At 38.1% G+C, this 23,697-nt stretch overlaps 1 protein-coding gene across 1 annotated transcript in view; it reads left to right on the top strand.

Moving 5' to 3' along the window:
* IQCJ (IQ motif containing J) overlaps positions 1-22,735 on the top strand; it is a 171,277-nt gene extending 148,542 nt beyond the window's left edge. Inside the window, exons 2-4 of the mRNA XM_076004311.1 lie at positions 7,487-7,551; positions 13,544-13,624; positions 20,139-22,735. Of these exons, the coding sequence (XP_075860426.1) occupies positions 7,487-7,551; positions 13,544-13,624; positions 20,139-20,379 (387 nt within the window). The 3' untranslated portion in view covers positions 20,380-22,735. The remainder of the gene's footprint in view (positions 1-7,486; positions 7,552-13,543; positions 13,625-20,138) is intronic.
* The last annotated feature ends 962 nt before the right edge of the window (positions 22,736-23,697 follow it).

Genomic DNA, 23,697 nt, shown 5'->3' with positions numbered 1-23,697 from the left:
AGCACAAAGGGGCCTGGTTTACAAAGTCCAAAGTTATGAGCCTCCCAGGGCAGACAGGAAGAGTGGAGAAGAATCAAGTCTATATCTGGAGGGGCAGAGAATAATCAGCAGAGAACATAAGACTTTTTGGGATTTTTTTGAGCCATTAAGCTACAAAAATTTCTTTTCATCTTCGTTGGAACTATGCATTCAATTCACTTATTCAGCAGATATTTATTAAACACCTCTTAAATGCCTCATTTTGGGAATGGGGCCATCAAGGCAAGTAAGTCACCATTCCTGACCTCAAGGATCTGAGTGGGGGAGGCAGGTAAAGAGAAAAATGCTGAAACAGGGATCCCTGTAGACTGCTGAGGAAGCAGAGGGTATACACAACCCTCCTGCTGGATTGGGAACATCTATATGGAGGAGGGAAAAATTGAGGTCTTCTTGAAAAAACCAGGGTAGATCAGTAGAAAAGTCAGGGACAAATTGTCATTGAGTGTCCAGGAAGAGAGCATGTGAGTTCTGGGATTGCGTGAGTTTCATTTGATCAGACTCAGAGAAGTGTGTGCAGGGGCAGATGAGGCAGAGTGGGGAGAGGACAGCTGGAGCCTGTCACTCAGACCGTGATTGAGCTGTTTGGAATCTATCCTCATGGCAACGGGGAGCCATTGATGGTTTCTAGTAGAAAAATGGCTTTGCTAGATAATGGAATGATAGACAAACAGAACCAGTAGGGGAAACCAGTGATGGGAGAGAACAATTTGTATATGTTTTTAATGGTAAATTAAAGCAAAACTTTCTCAGAGTGAAACTCTGAGCAAAGATATGTGGAGCAATTCGACTTGCTTATCCATCTCTGAGAAAATGAGGACATGGTTTGGAATTTCCAGGCCAATTGAATTGAAGTGTTTCTGTATAGTTAGCTTAAATAACCAAATGATGAAATCAATCCTCCAAATTGTCAGCAGAGCAGCTGTTCAGAAAGCTCTTGTTAGTCATTGACCTTATGTTTAATATGATTTCCTAGAACGTGGATACTCGGATATTGAATAAAGTACTGCATCAAAGCCCTCCCCACCCAGCAAGCTCCCTGCAGTGAAAGAACCAAGGAAAAGAGAGTGGTTGGCACAGAGTGAAAAACTCATCTCTTCCTGCTCCCCAAGTTCCCAGAGAAAAAGAACAGAAGAAAGCATTTACACAGGCTCATTTTAGAGAAGAAAGTACCAGGACAGCCAATAGCTGAATGTCTTTGCTAATCATAATGCAAGGGGTAAAAAAAAAAAGTTTATAACCCCCCAAATAACCTCTGCTTTTCAAGAATAATTAAGATTTCTCACTCAAACTATTTCCATTCTGTATAAATGTTACTTCAGGCCTGAGCCTTTCTAAGTATGTGCCACATAATGACATTCCATCAACAATGGACCACATGTACTACCAAGAACAACCATAAAATTACAACCCATAAGATTGTAATATCTTGTTTTTCCTGTACTTCTTCTATGTGTGCGATGTGTTTAAATGCACAAGTACTTAATATTCAGTTACAACTGCCTACAGCATTCAGTATAGAAACATGCTGTACAGGTGTGTAGCCTAGAAGCCATAGGCTACACCACATAGCCTCAGTGTGTACTAGGCTGTACCATCTAGGTTTGTGTAAGTACACTCTGTGATGTTCACACAATGACGAAATCACCTAGCAACGTATTTCTCAGAATGTATCCTTGTTGTTAAGTCACACATGACTACATATAACCTGGATTTATGGCTTATGTCATTGGAGGTGGGGCAGGATATGACAAAGAATTAGGTGGGAAGGATGAGAGAAAGTAGAGGAGACTTATTCTTAGAATAAGGATCTAGGGTCTATAGGAATGAAGAGTAAGTTTTATCCTAACAATAAAATGCCATGTAAATGATTAAAAAGAATTTATCTATCTTTCTATCTATCCATCTATCTATCTCTATCTTTCTACCTATTTATCATATGTACTCTGCCTATTTGGTGTCTGCTTCTACTTACTGTGAAAAGCACTCATGTAATAAGAAAGTTAAAATAAAAATAAAGATGTTCACATATCATGTAGTGAAAGAGGAGGAAGATAAGCACACTAACAGCCTAGAAATAATACTTACGGCAAGTAAATTTTTAATTTAGCTTAAGATTCTAGCAGCCAAGGCAGAGTAAATGACCTCTGTAAGACTTATGAGTTGTCATTGTAAATGAACATGTGTACTACTATATCAAATGGTGGCAAATATATCCTAGCACTAAATTCTAAGACGTACTTCTCTTTCATTGCATTATATGAAAGAAAGATCCAATAGCAAAACAGTGTCTTCTACAGACAGTATATAATAAGTCTCAATTCCTATCAGACACCACACACCAAAATTAATTCAAGATTGATCATAGAGCTAAATGTAAATAAGCTGTAAATCTTTTAGAATAAAATATATGACTGTCTTTGCAACATTAGAGTAGGCAAATATTTCTCAGGACACAAAAAATACCAAATAACAAAAATAAAATAAAACAATAAATTGTATTGCATCAAAAGGAAAAAACTGCTCTTCAATATAAATATTTAATATAAAATTTTGCAGAAGATGCAGAAATGTTCTTCATGTGAGATTTGTTGTACCAATTTGGTACAAAAAAGCATCAGATATGATGCTTTTTGATATAAAAGCATCAGCCTTTAATAAAAAGGCACTGAACCCCTGACCTGGTTTATTCATTAGGCTTCTGAAGAAGACATTTTTAAGACATTGCTAAAACAAAACAAGCAAACAATAGCAACTGCCCTGTTCTGAATTTTTATACTTCTATGACTCATCTTAGAATTTTGCATTCATTAGCCCTAGGTTATGGCTCAGTCTGTCACTTCCCAGTTAGGATTCTTTCAGCTGTTAAAAAAAAAAAAGAAAAGAAAAGAAAGAAAAACCAAAAGAAACCTTAAATGAAATTAAGCAAATGAGTCTATTGGCTTGTAAAACTAAAGAGGTCATCAATATGCTGGTTTCAAGCTCCAGTCTAATCCAGAAGTTCACAACATCACCTGGGCTCTGGCCTCTTGCTGTTTTTCTTTGCTCCTATCCTCTTCACTCTATTATCTTTTTCCTTCAGCAAATACAGTGCCAGGGTTCCTTGCACTTTGAAATCCTCATACTTCAAAACCCAGAGAAATAAACCAAAGTTCTTCAAATGCTGAAGTAATGTTTAAACAATTAACATTGATTAAGCAACTACTACGTGCTGGGCACTATTCTAGGCACTGAAAATATAGTGGTGGATAAGACAAAAACCTGCTTCCATGGAGCTTACAATCTAGTGGAGGGAAACAAATAATAATGAAACACAAATATATTAGAAAGTGATAAGAACCATAAAGAAGCAAATGAAAACATAAAGCATGGTACGTGTATAACAAGTGATGAGTGACATTTTAAAGTTCAGTTTAGGAAGACTTCTCTGAGAAGCCAATATTTGAGCAGACACCTGGATGAGGTGAGAATTAGCCATATGAGGATAAGGAGAATTGGTGTTCTGTGCAGAGAGAACAGCAAACATAAATGATCTTCGAGAAAGTAATTGTGGCTGTCTCTGCAATATCATAAAACCAATATGGCTAGAAAGGAGTGGGTTGTACGTATGGAGAGTGGTAGGAGACAAGGTCAGAGAGATAGGTAGGGGTTCATATTAGTAACATGTAGGGCTCTGTAGGCCTTGGTGATGAGTTTGATTTTATTCCAAAAGTGATGCAAAACCACTGGAGTGTTATAAACAGGAAGTTTGTATCACTTGTCTATATTTGTCTAACTGTGATGGATCAATAAGTTGGTAGCTTGGTCTTCTTGCATGATAATATGTTCAAATGTTGGCAGATCAGGGTTGATGCAGTAGCTCCATAGTTTCATCAGAGTCCCAGGTACCTATTTTCTTTCTATTTTACTATCTTTAAATAGGTCTTCTTCCTGTAGGTACAATGGATTACTATATTCTACTCTGGATTACTATAATGCAGGCAAAGAAGAAGGAAGAGCAAAGGTCAAAAGCCACATGCCAGTTGAATCTGTTTCCTTGTATCAGAAAAACAATGGATTATACAGAAGTCTCATTCAGGCTGGGCATGGTAGCTCATGCCTATAATCCTAGCACTCTGGGAGGCCAAGGTGGGCAGATTGTTTGAGCTCAGGAGTTTGAGACCAGCCTGAGCAAGAGTGAGACCCCATCTCTACTAAAATAGAAAGAAATTAATTGGCCAACTAAAAATATATAGAAAAAATTAGCCAGGCATAGTGGTGCATTTCTGTAGTCCTAGCTACTCAGGAGGCTAAGGCAGGAGGATCGCTTGAGCCCAGGAGTTTGAGGTTGCTGTGAGCTAGGCTGATGCATGGCACTCTAGCCTGGGGAACAGAGTGAGACTCTGTCTCAAAAACAAACAAACAAACAAACAAACAAACAAAAAAACCACAGAGGTCCCATTCAGTAGACATATTTTCATATCTATATAAAGAAAAATAAATCTTAATCCCCACCGCATGCCACACACAAAAATTAATTGATCATAGACCCAAATGTAAATAAACTATAAAACTTCTAGAAAAAACAATATAGGAGACTGTCTTTACAACATTGGGATAGGCAAAGATTTCTTAATACACAGAAAATACTAAATAACAAAAATAAAATAAAATAAGTTGTATGCCTCAAAATGAAAAATTTCTGTTTGTTAAAAGATACTATGTGGGAGAAAATATCAGCAATGCAAACATTGACAAAACAATTGTATCCAAAAATATAGATAGAACTCCTATAGATAGATATATTATCTATCTATAATATAGATAGAACTCCTACAACTTCATAAATACAAGATATATAACTCAGGTAAAAAACAAAATGCAAAAATACTCAACATCATTATCAGAGAAATGTAAATTAAAATCACAATGAGATATCACACATTCACTGGAATGACCAAAACTAAAAAGATTGACATCAAATGTTGGTGGGGATGTACAGCAGCTAGACCTCTCATACCTTGCTTATTGGAATATAAACTAGTACAACCACTTTAGAAAACTGGGATTTTTAAAAAAATTTAAGCATACATCTACTTTATGATGGAGCAATTTCACTCCTAGATATTTACCAAAGAGAAAGAAAAACATACATCCACAAAAAGATTTGCACAAGAATGTTCATGGCAGCTTTATTCAGAGTACGCAATATCTGAAAACAATTTAAATGTCCATCAGCAGGAGAATAGATTGATATATTGGCATATTTATACAATGGAATACTACTCAGCAAAAAAAGGAAATAAATCACTGATGTATGCGATGGCATGGATATATGTCAAAATATATTGATGAGTAAATAAATCCAGGCACAAAAGAATAGATGAATTTATATGAAATTCTAGAACAGGCAAGATTAATCTACATGGATAGAAATCAGAACAGGGATTTCTATTTTTGGGGAGAGGGGATTGATTGTAAATGGACACAAAGAAACTTTCTGAACTGAGATGAACTGAAATGAACTTTCTGAACTGAGATTCAGTTCGTCTCAACTGAGATGAACTTTCTGAACTGAAATGTTCTATATATTGTTTTGGGCCTTGGTTCTACCAATGTATGGATTTGACAAAAGTCATTGTATTACACACTTATGATATATTTCATTCTTTGTAAATTTTACTCCAATTAAAAGGAAAGCCCAGGTACTGCAGGATCACTCTGGCTGGTGTCAGGAGAAATGACTGAAGTAGACCAACATGGGAAGCAGGGAGATAATTGGGAGGTTATATTGGCTGGCTTAGGCCAGACTGAAAAGTGGTCAAATTCCAAATATATTTTTGAAAGATTGGCTCATTGATTGATTATGGACTGTGAGAGGGATAAATGTGTAAAGTCTGACTCCTAAGTTTTAGCTCTACATATTTAGGTGAATAGTGAAAGCCATTTCCTAAAATGAGTAAGAAGTGAAGAAGGAGGAGGCTTGGGCAGGAGGGTATAGACAGGGAAGTCCACACTTTGGTTTTGAATTTGAGATGCTTGTCAGACATGCACATGGAACTGTCAAGTAAGCAGGTGGATGCAGAAGTGTGGAGTTTTGAGAAGAGGTCAGCAAGTATAAATTCAAAGCTGTGAGACTGAATGATGAGACACCCAGAGAAATGAGGATAGGTAAGGAAGAGGACAGAGGTTTGGAAAAGGCAGCAGGCATGTTTCCAGAGGAGCTGAGGTTTTGTAGGAGCAGGAACGATCTGGAAACAGCAACGAGGAGCAAGGAGGACCCCATCGCTTCTCCACACCATGTAGTATGTAGCACATGAGGAACAGATGGCCACCTCTAAAGAGGACTGAATGAGAAAAGGTGTGCTCAGGGACTCAGCCAAGTTTGTCATCAGCAAAACCTTCTATATACTTTTCTGATCAGTTCTCTGATCTTCCTGCTGTAAGACAAACTTATCTGTCCCAGAACAATGAGGTATAGTTCAGTTAGGGCAAGCTAATTAAAAGGGCATGTTCAAAGAAGTTCAGGGATATAGAATTCTGCTGATGATAGACTGTAAGTTGCCAAGGGCCCAGGGTAAAGGCTGGAGGGATGAGGAGAGGTGGGTGATTGGGTCAAATTCTGGAATGTATGGTGCAGAATGAGGTTAACAAGATTGTATAATGGGGATGATCTAGGAGACTTGGATGTCTGGTGGGCTATAAACATGTTGAGATTAGTCCTCATGGTTTTTTAGCAGCAAATGAGTAATTAGATCTAACTGTGACTTCCCCTTGGGGCTGGTCATTTTAGCAGTTTTTGGTGGTGGGCAAGTGGTGTGGTCTTGGGGAATGATAGTCTTCCCAGAAACAGAGTTTTGTGAGCTTTCCATAAATCCTTTTGTGATTACTAAGACAGAACCAGCAGTCTCACTGGGAACGTGGACCAACTTCCATCACATCCCTTGGTCAGAGACATATTACAGATATTTACAGATGCCTGAAATTCAGGGCAGGGTTATAGGTGTGGGCATGGGCGTACATGCATGTGTGTGTGTGTCTGAGCACTTGGGCTATGGGGAGGAGGTTAGCAAGAAATTGCCTAAAGACAAGAGAGGATGGTTGCTGAATGGCTAAATCCAGCACACTTTCATTAGAGTCTCTTAGTCAGCAACCGGCAAAGGTAAATCTGCTGACAGGGTAAATTTGGAAAGAATGTAGGTAGATACATGTAAATGTACCTGGGCTGTAGAAGAATAACAGGAAGCATTTATCTTTAGTGATTAAAAAAATCACACATTTTGAGTGACAGTATTGTCCTCTAATTTGATCAAGGGTCAAATTGTTTTGTTGTGTGTTTAAACTCTTAGCCATCACAAAGTCCAGAACTCTTAATGGTGTGTTATCTCAATTTACTAACAATTGTCCTCAAATAACATTGCCCAGAAATACCTCATGTCAATTTGTAAGATACATCTTTCCTTTTTCACAGGAAGAACTGAAAAGATTGCAGAATCCTCTAGAACAAGTTAATGATGGAAAATATTTATTTGAAAAGTAAGTAAAAATTATTAAAGTAAGTTAAATTATTTATGAGGTTGAAAAGCTTGCATGAAAAAACTGGCACAATGAATAAATAAATTTTGCAGTTTCTTATGATGTCATTGTGGTCAGGGCCTAGAAATGTATCTCATTTGAAATATAGATGGATAAATTTATTGCTAGTTGAGCGACAATGCACAAGCTCTACTGATTAACAGAGCAATATGATGTCTAGAAGATAGATGTCTCTAGTGGTGTATCTGCGGGCTTCAAACTTAACCCTGATCTGTCTTAGGCTTTTAATCAAGGATGTTTCTAGAAGGCAGGCATAAAACTTGCAAAAAAGCTAGCACTAACAGAATGAACATTCAAAATAACATTGCAGAATGGAACAAAACAGCTTTATAAAAGCAAAAAAGAAGAGATGAAATTGAACAGAGATAAAAGTAATATCTCTCACTTAGATTTTTAAAAAAATTATACAATTAGACATGTGAGAGACACATCCTGATCTCAATTTGTGGGTAAATGTTTAGAGTTTTTATTTGACATTAACATAGCTCATGATTTTTAGATATGGCTTCTAAAATGTTAGCATAATATTAGACTGATTGATAGGCATATATTTTCAAGTTAAGGGAATACAAATAACTATCATTTATTGAAAATTTACTATGTACCCTAGACTATTGAATTCTTATAGACATTTCCTTATCACATCCTGATTATACATTTTATATTTAGGTTTTAATGTTTCTATTTTACAGATGAGGAAAAGAGACTCAGAGAGATTCTGGCAAATCATCCAAGTATACTCAGCTAGTGAGTGGTGAAGATGGGCAATGAGCCCAGGTGTGGTTACCTCCCCAGAGCCTTTGCTCTCAATGATTGGCTGAGACTCAGTGTACTCTGGACCAATCAAACCTATTAGGTGTCATGCTTGGCTCTGGGCACCACATTTAAGAAGCATGTTGACGTTCCCAAGAGTAGCCGAAGAGGTCAATAAAAATTGTGAGAGTTCAAGAACCATGTGAAATGACTACAAAAAGATGAGGAAGTGTAGCTTAAAGAAAAGAAGTCTCAGAAGAAGCATAAGAGATTTGAAGAAATGTTTAAGAATTCTGTAAAAGAGAGCGTAAGTTGCTCTTCTTGCTCCAGAAAATACAGCCAGAATGAATGAGTAGGATAGATGGGGAAATAGCTTTGTGACTCAGAAAAAGAAACACTTTTGTAAAAATTCAGCCTTCCCAACAAAAAAATGAACCTCTTTGTTAAGAAGTGAGCTGTGTAGGAGGAGAAAGATGTGATCCCTTTCCTCTTCATTGAAAGGGGCATGGTCAACACAAAAGAAAGGTTAACAAGAGAAAAGTATAGCATATTTATCTAATCAAAGCTTTATTTGACACAGGAGCCTACAGAAATTAAGACCCAAAGACCCAGGGAAAACTGTCCATTTTTATGTTTAGATTTGATGAAGACTGTACAGTCATGTAGAAATGTGATTGGACAAAAGGGTAATAGACTGGGGGAAAACCTAGCAAAGCCTGTCTGTTCACATTCTTCTTGGCCTCTGTGTGCAGCATTCCTTCCTCTTGGGCAGAACCCCTCTGGAATGAGGGTCTTATGACCTACCATTAGACAAAGTAGGTCAGAAAATTTCTTATGGGCAGCTCTAACACACAAATGCAGGAGAAGGTTGGAGTAATAGTTCTGGGTTTTATGGCTTGCTTTGGGGAATAAAGGTTCTAGTTTCTATGTTCCTCTTCCACCTTATGGAAGAGAAATTCTGGTTTTTACAACTCACTTCAGGGAAGAATGAGGACAGGAACAAGAAAGTAGGAGGTCAGAGAGAGACCTTACTTCTGAGGCTGCTTCTGAGATCTTTATCTCCTCTAGTTCAAAGTCCTCAGCAAGCCAAAATGCCACACTTTGGGGTGTCATGTTCGGAGCCCCAATTCTGAGAGATACTGAAAGTGTCCAAGAAGAATATAAATGACCATCCATCTGAGATGTTGTTAAAACTTTCCTGGCAATGGAAAATGTTGGGTTTGATTACTCTTCCTGCTTTTTCTTAGCTTTATCAGTCAGACAAATCACTTACCCTGAGCCCAGTTTACTCATCTGTGAAAGTGAAGATAATAATACTGACTTGAACATCTTACTGAGAGCATTAAATGAGACAGGCCATATTAACAATGCCAGCTTCCTTCCCTCCATCTGGGCAGACGTTTGGACTAGACAACCTCAAAGCTCCATTTCATCTCCATGATCCTGAGAATCTGCCTCGTCACCACACTGAATGGCAGGTTGAGCTTTTTGGTCAAATGAAATTTCTGGGTTACCTATGGATTTCATTTATCCTTTATAAATGGATAAATATAAAGGCTTGTTCTCATTAATGTAAGTAAATAAGAATAAAGCAATTCAATTTCCCTCCACCCCTTACCACCACCATAACCAGCTATATGTAAACAATAACTAAAGAGTTTTTAGCTGACATGAGAAAGATTTTTCTGCTGTAGGGATTAGTGTTGTAATGACATTTGGTCTGGATCAGTGGTTCTTCACCCTGCCTGCACTTAGAATCACCTGGGGAGCTTAATAAAAACGTCCTGGCATAAGCCCTACTCTAGACAAATTGAATCTGACTCTCAGGGGATGAGGCCCTGGAATCAGCATTTCTGAACAGCATCCTTCACGTGGTTCTAAGGAGGAGCTGGGGTTGAGACCAGTGGTGTAGATGCATTTTTAGATTATTTTTGGCTATTCAATAATCTCCTCATGCAGCGTAATTCTCTGAGGACACACTCTCTGTGACGTTCAGACCATTTGTGTATTAAACCTGACTATGCCAGCTTTTCATTATTGATTTTAATGTAGGAAATAAACTCCCAAAGTTTTTTTTTTCCTGTTAATTGACCACAGCTCTATGTTAAACCCTTTCACTAACACCAGCGTGTATCTTTCTCAGCTCTGCTCTCAGGAAGACACATGAAAATTAATGATATACACATGGGCTTCCGTCTCCTTCACCCTACCCTTTCCCCTTCATTATCCAGAGGCCTGAGAAAGCTGAAAGCTTCTGTAAATGACCAGTCTGTTTTGTATGCTTGGTTTTTCCCAGTCAAGATTGAGGAATTCCAGGGATGGGAATGAAAGACTCTCCTGTTTATACCCATTTGCCTGGAATTCTGGAGATTTTCCCATTTCACTTCAGGTCAGGGCTGTGTCCCTGAGAGCTGTCGAAATTTGATTGAAAAAATTGTGTACTTTGAGTGAGCAGAGTCGGCACTTCATTACAGCTGCAGCTCACTTAGGTGCTGATATAAATCATCCCAGCTACTCGAAATGACCATAAGTTAAGTGATAGTGGTGTCACAGCAGTTGATCTGTTGTTCCCCCTTGGAACATTACACTTACTCTGAATGCTCAACCGGGCCTTGTGGTAGATGGTCAGTGTGAAGAGAGGAGAAGCTGCAACTCTGTACTATTTGAGACCACATGCATTTGTGTTCTCTCTCTCTCTCTCTCTCTCTCTCTCTCTCTCTCTCTCTCTCTCTCTCTCTCCCTCTCCCTCTCTCTGTGCCTGTGTGTGAAGCTTGGCATGTGTCCATAAAGAGAGAAGAGCAGTTGGTAAAGCCATTAATTAGGAGACTGCTTATGACTCTATTGTCTATGATAATCATTTATTAACTTAAGTAAGACCTCAGGCTGACTGTAATTTTTTGTGAATATTAAATCAGGCTGAGTCTCTGGTAGGAGATGTGTGAGTGCAAGTCACAAATTATGCTGATATATAATCACTTTTTTTACTCACAGAAAATTATTGATGGAATGAACTAAAGCTATCAAATTTAAACAAACAGGTATTTGTAGTTTATAATTTGATGATGATTATACACTCAAATTAACAAATTTGTTAATATGCTTTTTTCCTCTTTATGAAGACATTAGCTATGTCTTTGCTTGTTGCAAATCTGCAGGCCCCACAACACACTCACATATGTCTCTATTGTCCAATTTTCTAATTTGTAATGAATAATTAATAGAATCTTAAAATGTCCTTGTTATAAGGCTGCTGTTCCTGTAAGACCACAGTGCTATGAAAATGGGGCTTTCATGCCTACCTATCCTGGATTTGGTCCCTCTGTGTTTCCCCTTTAGCAACAGCTATCATACTTGTAACTACTTCTTTAATGTTTATGTTCTTCTAGATTGTAAGACCATAAGTATAGGGACCATGTCTAGTATTCTCACCATTTTATCTTCCGTGCTTTGCATCATTCCTGGCACATAGAAGGCATTAAATATATTTGTAGCAGGAGTGAATAACAATGAATTAGTGATGGATTCTGAATATCAATGGCACAGAGTAAACAAGAGTGTTTCCTTGCCCTTCAGCAGCCAGGCTGAGCAACCACAAAACTATCTTGGGCTGTTGACACCACCCAGTGGCCATGTAGGAATTTATGCGATCTACTGTGTTTTTCCTACCACCTGGTAATTCCTTTCTAAAGAGAAGGAGAAAATACACTTGTGATCCTCAGGGATCTCTCCAGCACATTTTTTCCTTATCTTTTCTTTTCTTTATCATCACCACAATCCTGGTCTTTCCTACCTGGCCTATTTGAATCGCATTCTAACTAGTTCCCTTCACTTTCCTTGCTCACTCCATCCTTAAATATCACATTTGTCATGTTTCCCTGCTCCAAATGCTTTGTTTTCCTGTAGCAATGTTTTTCACACTATAGATCATAATCCACTGATGGTTCATTAAATCAATTTGGTGAATCACCACTGGCCTTTTTAAAAAACTTGAAAAGTAATAATAAGGCAAAGCACATCACATGTAATTGAGGAAATAGTATTCCTTGAAATTTGTTTAAAACACACACACAGAAACACATACACACAACATTTACCACATGCTATGCATTGGATTGGGATGTAAAATATATTACTTATGAAAACTACAGTCAGCAGGATTAAGTCTAATAATCCTGATATTAAAATTCTCCAACTAGTATCTTGTGGTGCAGAGAACAGTAAGACGTGAGTTTTAATGTGGTTTCTCCTGTATTTAAAATTGAACATAATCTTTCTGAGCTTCATATTTTTTAGCTATACAATGGGGAAAGTAATAACTTATAGAAGTTACTGTGAAAATTAAATAATATAACAAATGTAAAATGTCTATTACAATGTTTCATACATATTGTGACCAATAACTATTAGTTTTCTGTTTATCCAAACTTAATTCCCTTTATCCTTTTACTTTTTCATCCACTTCCACCAGATTACTCTCTTTATTTTCTAAAAATAGCCCTTGAGGGTTTTTTTGCACCTCAACTCCTTTGTTTTATGCCTTCCTCACATATATTACTCTTTACTGTCAACTTACCTACTTCTTGTTCTTTCTTTCAAAACCCAGCCCAAGTGCCACCTTCTCCATGAAGCCCCCTTTGACGATTGTTAGCACTGAGTAAGAGTCCTATAAGCTCATTGGAAGCGGTGACTAGTTATCTATAGCCCTCTGCCTTTCTCCAGGTCAGAGATTCATACTTTATTCACAGTAGGAGCTCTGAAACAGCTTACTGAATAAAAGGAGGAAAAGCTCAATGACAGTGTCACCACTGGGTATAAATGATGTCTTCTCTACAACTTACTAGTCAGCCAGTGTCATGAGATTTATAAAGATCTCTTTATGCCAAATATTCTGCTTTCCTTTTCGCTAAAGGAAATGATTTTCATGCCTTAGCTATGAAAGTTAAAGTGAGGACAGCAAAAGGACGGTGAAGGTAGAAGGAAAAAGCAATGTTTCCTTTCTATGGTATGGTTATCTAACCATCACCTATCAATAGCCACTTTTAGTACTCTATTAATAAATTAAAATGAACATTATTGAGTCTATATCTGCTTTTTCAGATGAATATAAATTAGCAGTCTTATTGTTATAAATGTTAAATTTCTGATTTGGTTTATATTGAGACATTATTTCTGTTTCTAGTCATCAGCTGGCCATGGATGTGGAGAATAATATTGAAAAATATCCCCTCAATCTACAGCCCTTGGAGTCAAAGGTGAAAATGTAAGTTATTTCAAAGTTTACATTGAGCAATTAGTTTTACAGTTCTCATTTTATGAACTTCTGAATAAATGCAGAACTTTGGGGTGCAAGAATTACATATTTTACATTTATGACATGCACATTATTTCTCCCCTTTTAAAGCAGCAACAAAGCTGCTTTGGACATACAGCACCATCTACTGGATAGTTCAGGGAATTATTTGTTTGCCATCTCTTCACCACTTGGTTTTTCCTTTTCAGGTTGAGTAAAATTCTTGAATTTCCACTAGCATTTTCTATGTCATTCATGTTAGTAACTTTGTTAATTCTTTCTCAGAACAATTTGGTGTTCTACCTCAAGAAATATTTTTATTAAACACACATATACACATCTTTTTTTTTTAACCCTCTTCCTTCTTCCTATTTCTAGTCTAACTTTTGTCCAATTATTTGGAAAAATGTTTCTTGTTTTATTTCTTTCTCACCTCCTACCATTATTTTTCTTATATTCTCTTAATAAACCCAAATGTGAGCCTACTTCCCCTACTATAAATGACTATTATATTAAAATAGTGCTAACAACTCAATATTAATAAAAAATGAAACTAATAAGATCCAAAGTGAGACAGGCTCTATGGTAGAACAAAATATCAACCTTTTAAAACCATTTTAAGTAGAGAAAGGGTCTACCAAATCACCTTGGAAGCAATTACAAAATATTCAAGACTGTTTTCTGTGCTCCGTCCCCTTTCTAGTTCCTTCAGGGATGCATTTAAGAAATGCCAGTGAAGATGTATATAACATATCTCTCTCTCTCTCTCTCTCTCTCTCTCTCTCTCTCTCTCTCACACACACACACACACACAGTTTAACAGTTTGAGAAGTGTTTATCTGAGAATTTAAACATGTCTGAGCCTGGTTAGAACCACTGATCATTTGCAAAAAAACCCAAGAAAGAATCTTTTTGGAAAAAAAGTCACAATTAAGAAGAGCACCTTGAGGTATATAGCTTTGAAGAAAAATAATTATTTGCTGGATTTAGGAATTGAAACAGAAATTACACAGATATATAATATCTTACTGGATAAAGGCAAATATTAACACCCCCCCATAAATCTGTGTTAACCTTAGTCATTAGTAAAAATCTTGCTTCTGCATAAACATGTAAGGCTACCTCTCAAGATAAAGTCCAAACAAGGTTTCTGAACCACTGGGGTCCCTGCTAGGAAGCTGTGTCACACTCACTAAATGCATAACAAATCAGGCTATGAAATCATTTTATGTATGCAGTGTGTCAGCCTCACTGTACAAGTTATTAGTTTGCAAACAGCTTGCTTTATCATTAGGAATTTCTCATTAAGATAAGGTCCTATTAAATGAAAAAGTGTGGGAAAGGAAAGTTTGTATATGAAAAATTTGAGTGTCTAACCACTTCGGGACTGGCGTAGACTATAGTCGATAGCCACAGATGAATGCACACAGCGACTTTAGCCGACAGCTGTGATTTGACTTTTCTAATTTTTCATTTATCAAAATAAAATTGTGAACGTTTAAAAATAACATAATGAAACATATATGTATATGTGACCTATTCTGATTTACATTACAAGTAAAGCTACCTGTAAAGTAAAACAAGCTTTCAGTCAGTGATTTAAAGCTTTCCTCATCACACAAGAGCAAAACAGATTCGTAGTCAATGCACAGCACAAACTACTGTGTGAGCTATGAGTGCCGGCTGTGGGCAAGATTTCGAGGCTGGTGAGTGTGGTCTCGAAGTGGTTAATTTGACTGCTAAAGTTAGGAAACCTCCTTGGTCTTTTTAGTTTCTACCATCTTCATTATGTAGAGGCAGAGGGGAAGATGCTAGGAGGAGGAGGAAGCAAAGAAAAAATCTTTGTGCCTAGGATTCCAGCCAACTCAGAGAGCCTGAGTTTTATAATTTTATGTTTGCAGATTTGACAAAGGAGTCTCAGCTCAATGTGGAAGAAACAGAATGGTTTTTTATCTCTTCTAATGACACTGAACCCCATTTCCACTCACCGGAGAGGGATGAAACAAAGAAATATTAATCTTCCCCAATAATAGAATTTGAGTCCCATTGGAAAATTTAGTCTGGTTCAGTGACTTTTGTCTAATCTGGTTATTAAATTCTTAACTCTCCTGGCAGGTTGAACATCTCCCCCCTACACATGAGACCTTTCCTACTGCTGTGTTGTCTTTTCCATTTTCTTCTCTCTCCTCTTTCTGCTCCTTCTTCTCTCCTCCTTCCTCCTCCTTTCCTTTGTTGGTGTCACTTCTCCTGACCCCCATGTAAGGAACACCAGAGCTGCCTCAGGTTTCCCATCAGTGGCGAACACTTTCACTCTCAGGCAGTTGTTTCCTTTTAAATAGCTCTAAGTCTTAGGTCTCTGAAGGAAGGGGTCATTGAGTCTCCCCTAGGCCTCTCCCAATGGTGTAGGCTGCACCCCTACATTTGGATTCGTCCTTGGCTTTGCTAGGGCTGGGTCCCATAACCAGCCCAGCAGTGCCTCCCCATGGCCAATATTGGCATCCTCAATGGGACATCTTATGATACCCTTGTTCCTTCTTCCCAAGGGAAGTTCATTAGACCTGCAGACCAATGGGTATGCAAGATGGGCCCTCATCCGAGGTTCCAGGGTCACCCTCCACCATCACAGGCTTTCTCTTAGGGCCTTCTGATTCCTGTTGGTGGAGACCAAGTGAATATCTACTTCCTGCCAGAGGTAGAGTTAAGAAAGGGTCACTGCACCATAAAACCTGCTATTCTGAAGATTCTCCTCTCCCCTCACTGCTGAGAAGAGAGTTGCAGGTTCCAATACAGGGTTTTTAGACAGTCCAGAACAGCAAACCCTGAGGGCAGAGGGATCATGGCAGGTACCTTGGGACGCCAGTTTCTGAATGTAAAAGATAAGGCAAGATGAGAATAAATACAATATGGGCTACATGTATATTAGCTACTATTTCCAAAATACTCAGACTTCATGTGTCCTCTTTGATGGTGTTCTCATTTGGCCACCCCAAAATTCAGCCTACTTAGAGTATAGTGTATTTTGAAAATTTTAAAATTATTTAGTAACATTTAAGAAATAGTAACTTTCTCATAAAAATCTACATTTCTGGATATTCTTGACAATAATCAACTGTGCCAAGACAGGGCTCCTCCTCACTGCCAAGCCTGCCTCCAGCCTGGCCCCAGGCAGGTTCTGAGATCCTCCTCCACTCTTCTCTGGGACCCTCCTGTGTCTTGCCTGGTGCCCTCACCTCCATGTCTTTGCCCAAAGACCTTTATTCTTCTTCTCTATCAATCTAAATACCATACATGCTTCAAGGCCTAATTAAAATACTAAGACTGCCTCCAACTGTCTCTAGGTGCCTAGCTATCTGAGAGCTCTCTCTTCTACTCTTATGTGTAAGGACATCTATCGGCAGCCAGGACTGCATAGGCTGTGAGTCCCCGGAGTGGCTGTGAACGCACAAAGAAGCCATCTACACTATAAAACACAGGGATACATAGAAAGGCAGAAGCAGGCAGATTTTGCCATCCCTGATACGAGAGAAGATAGATAGGAATTGACCTAGTCGAAAAATTATTGAAAAATGTATTTATCATCTGTTTAGAAGAAAACTCTTATACTTTATTTGTAATTCAAAATATAGGAACACACAAAATGTGCTTTCTTACTCCAAAAAACATTTAAAGAATTATATTGATAGCATTGCTTAGTTTCAAAAATAAAAATGTCAAGGTAGTCTGTAATTTACTCTGCAGCCATAAAGAAGACTTGTGAGTAGGAATTATTGTAAAGCTAGGATGAGAAGGCTGAAAAGTGATTCCTTATGACTGAGAGCTGAAGTACTTCTACATTTTAATTTCCTCTTACAGTAAAATGACATTTGGAGATGGTATTAACAGAGCTTAATCTTAGAAGAATTTAATATTTGAAGGTTATGTCGTAGATGTGGCCAAAGGCAGTAAATAGTGAGTGATGTAAACACTTTTCTGTGGTACAGAGATTAAAACAGCACGGTTCCACCGTTAAAAAAGCAATGTAGCAATTTAGGGTAATAGCCTTGTATGACATGACCAACCTGTCATTTTTAACCCCTAGTGCTATTTTAAACATGTGTTGAGCCTGTTAGCCAGTCCTTAAAATGTAATTATGAAGGCAATTAGTACATAGGAAATATTTATGTCATATCATGTTAAGTTTTAAAAAGAATGAATAGCGTAATATGCTTTCAACTAATTAAAGTTGTTTTCATGTATGTGCACAATGACTATATGGTAAATATTAAAATCTAAAATAGCTCTTATATTAAGAAAATTAGTGGGTATAGAGGTGTTTTTAACATTCATTTAAAAGATATTTAATATTGTGATCTCTTATCAATTACAAAAGAAAAGAATATCCACTAGGAAGAAAAAACACTCTCCTCTTAATATGTGACTTAAGGAAAAATGATATGCCACTTTTCAGATTCTACAAAAGTAGGAGGGAAAAGGGGACGCTTACATGCAAATGTACCTTTGTAAACCTCTCACCTCTGTTTTGCCCAACATTGTTTTTTTTAAAGGTGTCACACCGCCCCCTGGTGTTTCACATGCTAAAATGTAATGCTTCAAACCACCACTACATTTTCTCTTTTCTGAATAATGAAGGTGATTTTTAAAAAAGGGATAACACAGTCTTATAAACTTGTGAGTGTTCTATGGATTGTCAATATTTTCTAATTTTGCAACTGCCTTTAAAACGTTACACGTTTTGAGCCCTTGATGGGCAGGCTTTCAGACTTTAGGGTCCTTCAGGTGGCAGACGTGTGAGCTGGGCTCTGGAATACCCCAAGCACCTCAGTTAATATGGAAGTCACTGACCGCTTCTAAAAGTTCACTGCTTCCTAATAAAATAGGTTCTGAAGTAGCAACAAGACTACCAAGCTTGGGCAGGTAATTTTACAAGACTTTCTTTCAGATTCTGCCTAAAATCTTTAAGTCAAAGACAAACAGATAAATATGAATGTATTTTAAGCAAGCATTACATAATAAAATGGTGATAAAATATAATAATAAATCTATCTAAAGAGTGGTCAGATCCTGCATTAGTGGGGCTTGAAGTATATATAATTTGGAGGGTCCTTAAAAATCCTAAGAAATATCTTACTTTTGTAATTATATACAAATCATGAAGAACCAACCCCTCACAATGGTCTTCTTGGAAGAGGCTCCTGGCCTCCATGTAAGAGCTCCTGAAGCTTAAATTTCATAGCTTCAGGGAACTGGCCTCTGACCCAAAGGTATTGTTTTCCCTGTAGCTTCTGATTATTATAATTCACAGAGCCTGAATAAATTGGAGAAAACATACAGATTCATTAATGTGGTAGCATTTTTATATTCTTTATATCCTGTGACTATTGAGAATAGATGGTCTTTAAACTATTCCAGCCAAATGAAAATAAATCAGTTTGTTTATACAGAAATAACTTTAATGACCTAGGTTGTATATGGAAGAATTACAGAAGATCAGATGCTTCCAGGAGTCTAGAAGACATACTGGTGGAACTAATGCAACTATTTTAAAAGGCTGAATCCTAACAGTTGGTCTGCATGTCCAGCTAAGTCCCAGGAAAGGTTAAATTGTGTTCACTGACCACCTGTGAAAACTTAGATGTTAATCTCAAATATGAGAAGCCAGTGGGGCGGGGAGGGGTGGGGGGGGGGGTGGAGAATGACTTATGCTAATGCTAATAAGAGATTTCTATTATCCAAAGTAGAAGATGCCTTTTCTGATAACAGTCACAGGATGTAAAGAACCTCTTTAGGTGAAATCTCAAGTAGCCACATAATCACATGCTATATTAATTCTCTGTCCATTTCTTTATTTATTGCATAGTTACATGTTTCCTTCTACAGTATGTAAAACCCATACGCAAATCACAGTGCTCTTGCATGTCTTGTTTTCAGAGCAGGGCCACTGCGTGGGCCGCGCATTTGGCACCACACAGCATCACAGTCATCCTTCACTTTGAGGTCTGTGCCGATGGCACCCCTGGAGCTGTGTACAGATGACAGAGTCCCTTTCTAGAGCCTAGGGCTGCCCCTGGCAGGACATGCCCCTCACCAGTGATATACTGAAGGAATGAATAACTAATAGTCCATTTAGTATTCTCATTTGAAATATAAGGTGAAAAATTGAAAGATTTTCGTATCCCATAAATCAAAGTACATTTATGTGTGCAAAGTAGTTTGACTTTGACTGATGAATTTTTCTAAGTTAACTCTTTTAGGCTGATTTCTCCCAGTCAAGTCTGTGAAAGTTAAACTAGTAGCGTAGGGAGACAGGCTCAGTGCTGAAGTGGAGTCGGAGTTCAGGTCGTCTGGTTTCCTGCATTGCATCCTATGTCACACTCTCCCCCGCCTCCAAGGCCAATCCCTCCTTGTGCTGTTCTGAGTCTGTGGACTGTGCCCTGGGAGTGACAATGTGTGTGCTGGGTTTTTCTGTTTGTTTGTTTGTTTTTAGCATTCAGCGGGCATGGCGTGAGTACCTGCAGCGGCAGGACCCCCTGGAGAAGAGGAGCCCATCCCCACCCTCCGTCTCCTCAGAAAAGCTGAGCAGCTCCGTTTCCATGAACACCTTTTCTGACAGCAGCACACCCGTGAGTGTCACGTTTCTGTTTTCATGGCCTGACTTGCCGCCCCTGCTGATAACCCGGGCTTTGGTTCCAGGAGAGAAATCCTGGGGTGTGAGCAGATGGTTGTGACAGTGAGAATCTACTTTGCTTGGTCGCTACACAGGAACCCACGATGAGGGCTTTGACAGCTCAAAACAAAGACACAATTCATAAACACAGAGTGAATTTTATTAAGTCTGGAGAAAACGGATTGCATTTCAAATCTATGCAAACTCATTTTTGTATTCTCCTTTTTCTATTACAGAGGTTTTTTTTTCTTTTCTTTTCTTATAACAGCATGTGTTTTTTGTCGTTGTTGTTTTTAGTACGTGCCTCTGGTAGCATTGTATGGCACTAATATGATAGAAGATTAGCTTGATTTTAAGCACCAGAAAGAGAACTTTCACAGGAAGAATTGAAAGCAGTCAAACACTCACAGGTTGTAACTCAAATGCCTATAGGGGTCAGGTAAGTAACCCTCATGACTGGTGTGGCTGAGTTATGCCTGTGGATAACACAGGCCTCACCTGGAGGGAAGCAGGCTTAGCTCCTGGAAGTGTGTCACTATGGGGGCATACAATACAGACATTGCCAAATGCAGCTTGCTTTCTTCAGGAGAGGCCAGAAATCCATATTTTTAAGGAACCAATAAGAAAATTTAACAGATCAACAAACAAGACCATACAGAACACAATCAGCCTATAGGCCACCAGCTTAAGAGCTCTGGGGTACATGGTGAAGGAATAAAGGAATCTGCTGAAAGTTTTATTTTTAAAAATCACCAAGTGTGAGAAAATCAATGATCAGGAACTTATAAATGAGAGTTTTGTGGATGTAACCATTGCGATCAATTGTAGCCAGTCATTGAAATGCTAAAAAGTTGGGAAGAGAAATGAAGTAATTATACATGCATATTATTTTAAAAATATCTTCCTTTACTACTTGATTATCATGGTTATTCAGTTGTAACAAGGTTTCCCAATACTCAAAACAATATATTCACATTGCGATCAAGCTAAAGTCACTTCATTTGAGATGTTTTCAGATGATTGCATTGAATATTCTTTAATGAACGGTTGTATCTAAATATTGGGTATTAAAGAGAGGTAATAAGCTGAGTTTATAGCTGCCCAAATTAAAGTGGCAGAAGATCTATTTTTAACTGACGGCAGAAATTGAACATTTAACGAATCTTGACTTTTTAAGACAATTTTTTGGGGAAATGGCTTGTCCCATTTGACCTCACTATCACTAGAGGGCACTCGCGAACCACACCGGAAAATGCCAGGGCTTCGAGTTTGCATATATCCCATGATTTGTGAGTAAAAAAAGAAAGTGAAAATTGAGTGTTTAGGATGCTTTTGCTGCAAATGCCAATAGAAAGTGAAAATTACATGATTTTGAAGATTCGATTTCAATGATTGAAGCTCAATGTTAGAAATCACTTTGTGAGTCAAAGGTTTATATTTACTGCCTTTGTACCTTCTCACAGCCCCAATTTAGCACAATTACCAACCACTGTTGAGTCTAGTGATGTCTAATGGCTTTAATGTTGTTTTAGGGTGCTTGACCTTTGGTTTGATTGAAATCCTAGAAGAACATATGTTTGCTTTACATTTATGCTGCTGCACCACCTTGACTGGCACCTCAAGTGTTTTGTGCATGAGTGCATGTTCTCTCCAGCTCATGAATCATCAAGTTCATTTATATCTTTTTATAGCTTCACTAAAAGTTTTACCTTATTTAATTTAACCTAGTCTCCAGGTCTCCTTATTTTTTTAGTAGAGATTGCCTACCCTTAAATGTTCCTACCCATTTGGTTTCCCATAAGGTTTGTTAGCCTGAATTGGGAGTGGCATCTTACAGTCCCACCATGTCACCACTCTTTAGCTCTGTGCTCATAGAACAAGGACGACTCTATTCAGTGTGTGGAAGTCTGTCTCACCCCTGATTGCCTATAAAAGATGAGAATCAAAGCATATTTTCAAAAGCATTGTTGGAATTTAGCATCAGAAAGCAAGCAGACCCTGTCTAGAATTCTAATAGACATTATTGATTATAATAATGATTTAAATATTGATGAGGACAATGATGTAGCACTAAATGTACAAAATAAAATATGAAAATAAAGAGGTTGGGATGTTCCTAAGTCTCCAGTTTGTCAGGTAGGTAAAATACCCAAGTCATAATTAAAAAAAAAAAAATCTGCTTAGTTGTTTGGAGTTGGTATAGCTAGCTAGCGAAGCTTGTTATATCTCCTGTGATCATCAGTTTACAGCAACCTGGGGGCAAGCTGCTCAAAGAAAGGAAGGTAATTCTGCTCCACCTTGGCCAGCCTTCCAGACCCACTGGTTTCATAATACTTTCAGGGAGCCCCAGGTAGGAAGATTTGGTTTTCTCAACCTCCAATTAGTGGACTTCAAGTTTATGGAGGGAATACAATGATCCCTGGCTCGTAATGGCTAACTAAGCCTGTCTTAAAGAATTGAGTTTCCTCTAACAACCAGTAAGTCCATTTGGAACTTAAATGTTAAAAGCCTTCAGTCCAAGTCAAATGCTCTCAGTAAGGGGACTGTCTGGGGAGTTCTCCAGGCCCTGACTCCTGCTTGATCTTTCTAGGTTGTTGAAGCTCAGCCCTCTTTCTCTGGATTTGATCTATTGCTGTTGCTGCCTAGACCATTTTCTATCTTCTCAAGTCTGATCAATTTCCTGTCTTGTCCCAAGTCCCTGCCTTCCTTCTACTAACCTCTCACACAGCCTTGACTGGAGGCTAACATGCCCTCACCTTGCTCCTGGGCCTTGCCAGTTGCTCCCCACCCCTCCCCTCATGCCTATAGCAACTGCACTTACTTACTGCCTATCTTAGCTGTTCGCCCCAGGCATGCACCATGTGGGGAATGAGCTCCCTGATCTGGTTGAGTCTCTGTGCTAAGCTGAGAATGATGCTTCTGCATGCTTCTGCTCTGATTGTTTTGGCTAAGCATAATGGTTAATAGAGTTCTTAGAATATTTCTGCTTTAAAATATATATATTTAACAGTAATGTTTAAATATTATTTTTCAAATTCATCATCTTAATAAGACCTGAGCACTTGTTGTGTGCCAGTTACTTTGCTAATACTTACCATGAATTATCTTGTTTAAGCCTCTCAAGGACCATATGAAGAAGGCACTATTATCTCAGTTTTACTGATGATGAAAATGAAACTTAAAGAAATAACTAACTAACTTGCCTTGGGTTACACATTGGGCTGCAGCTGGAATGCTCCATTCCTCCCCTATGCTGTACCACTTCAAAATAAGTCAGCATTTAGACATGGTCAAGCTGTAGGGGTAGCAATCAGTTAATGCTTTTAAAGGACTATTTCACAATTTGGTAGGTATAAACAGTGACTGAAACAGTTGAAAA

Source organism: Microcebus murinus, chromosome 1 (assembly GCF_040939455.1).
Source record: "Microcebus murinus isolate Inina chromosome 1, M.murinus_Inina_mat1.0, whole genome shotgun sequence".
NCBI classification, from domain to species: domain Eukaryota; kingdom Metazoa; phylum Chordata; class Mammalia; order Primates; family Cheirogaleidae; genus Microcebus; species Microcebus murinus.
Note: the sequence above shows the minus strand (reverse complement) of the source record. Positions and strands in the feature narration are given on the sequence as shown.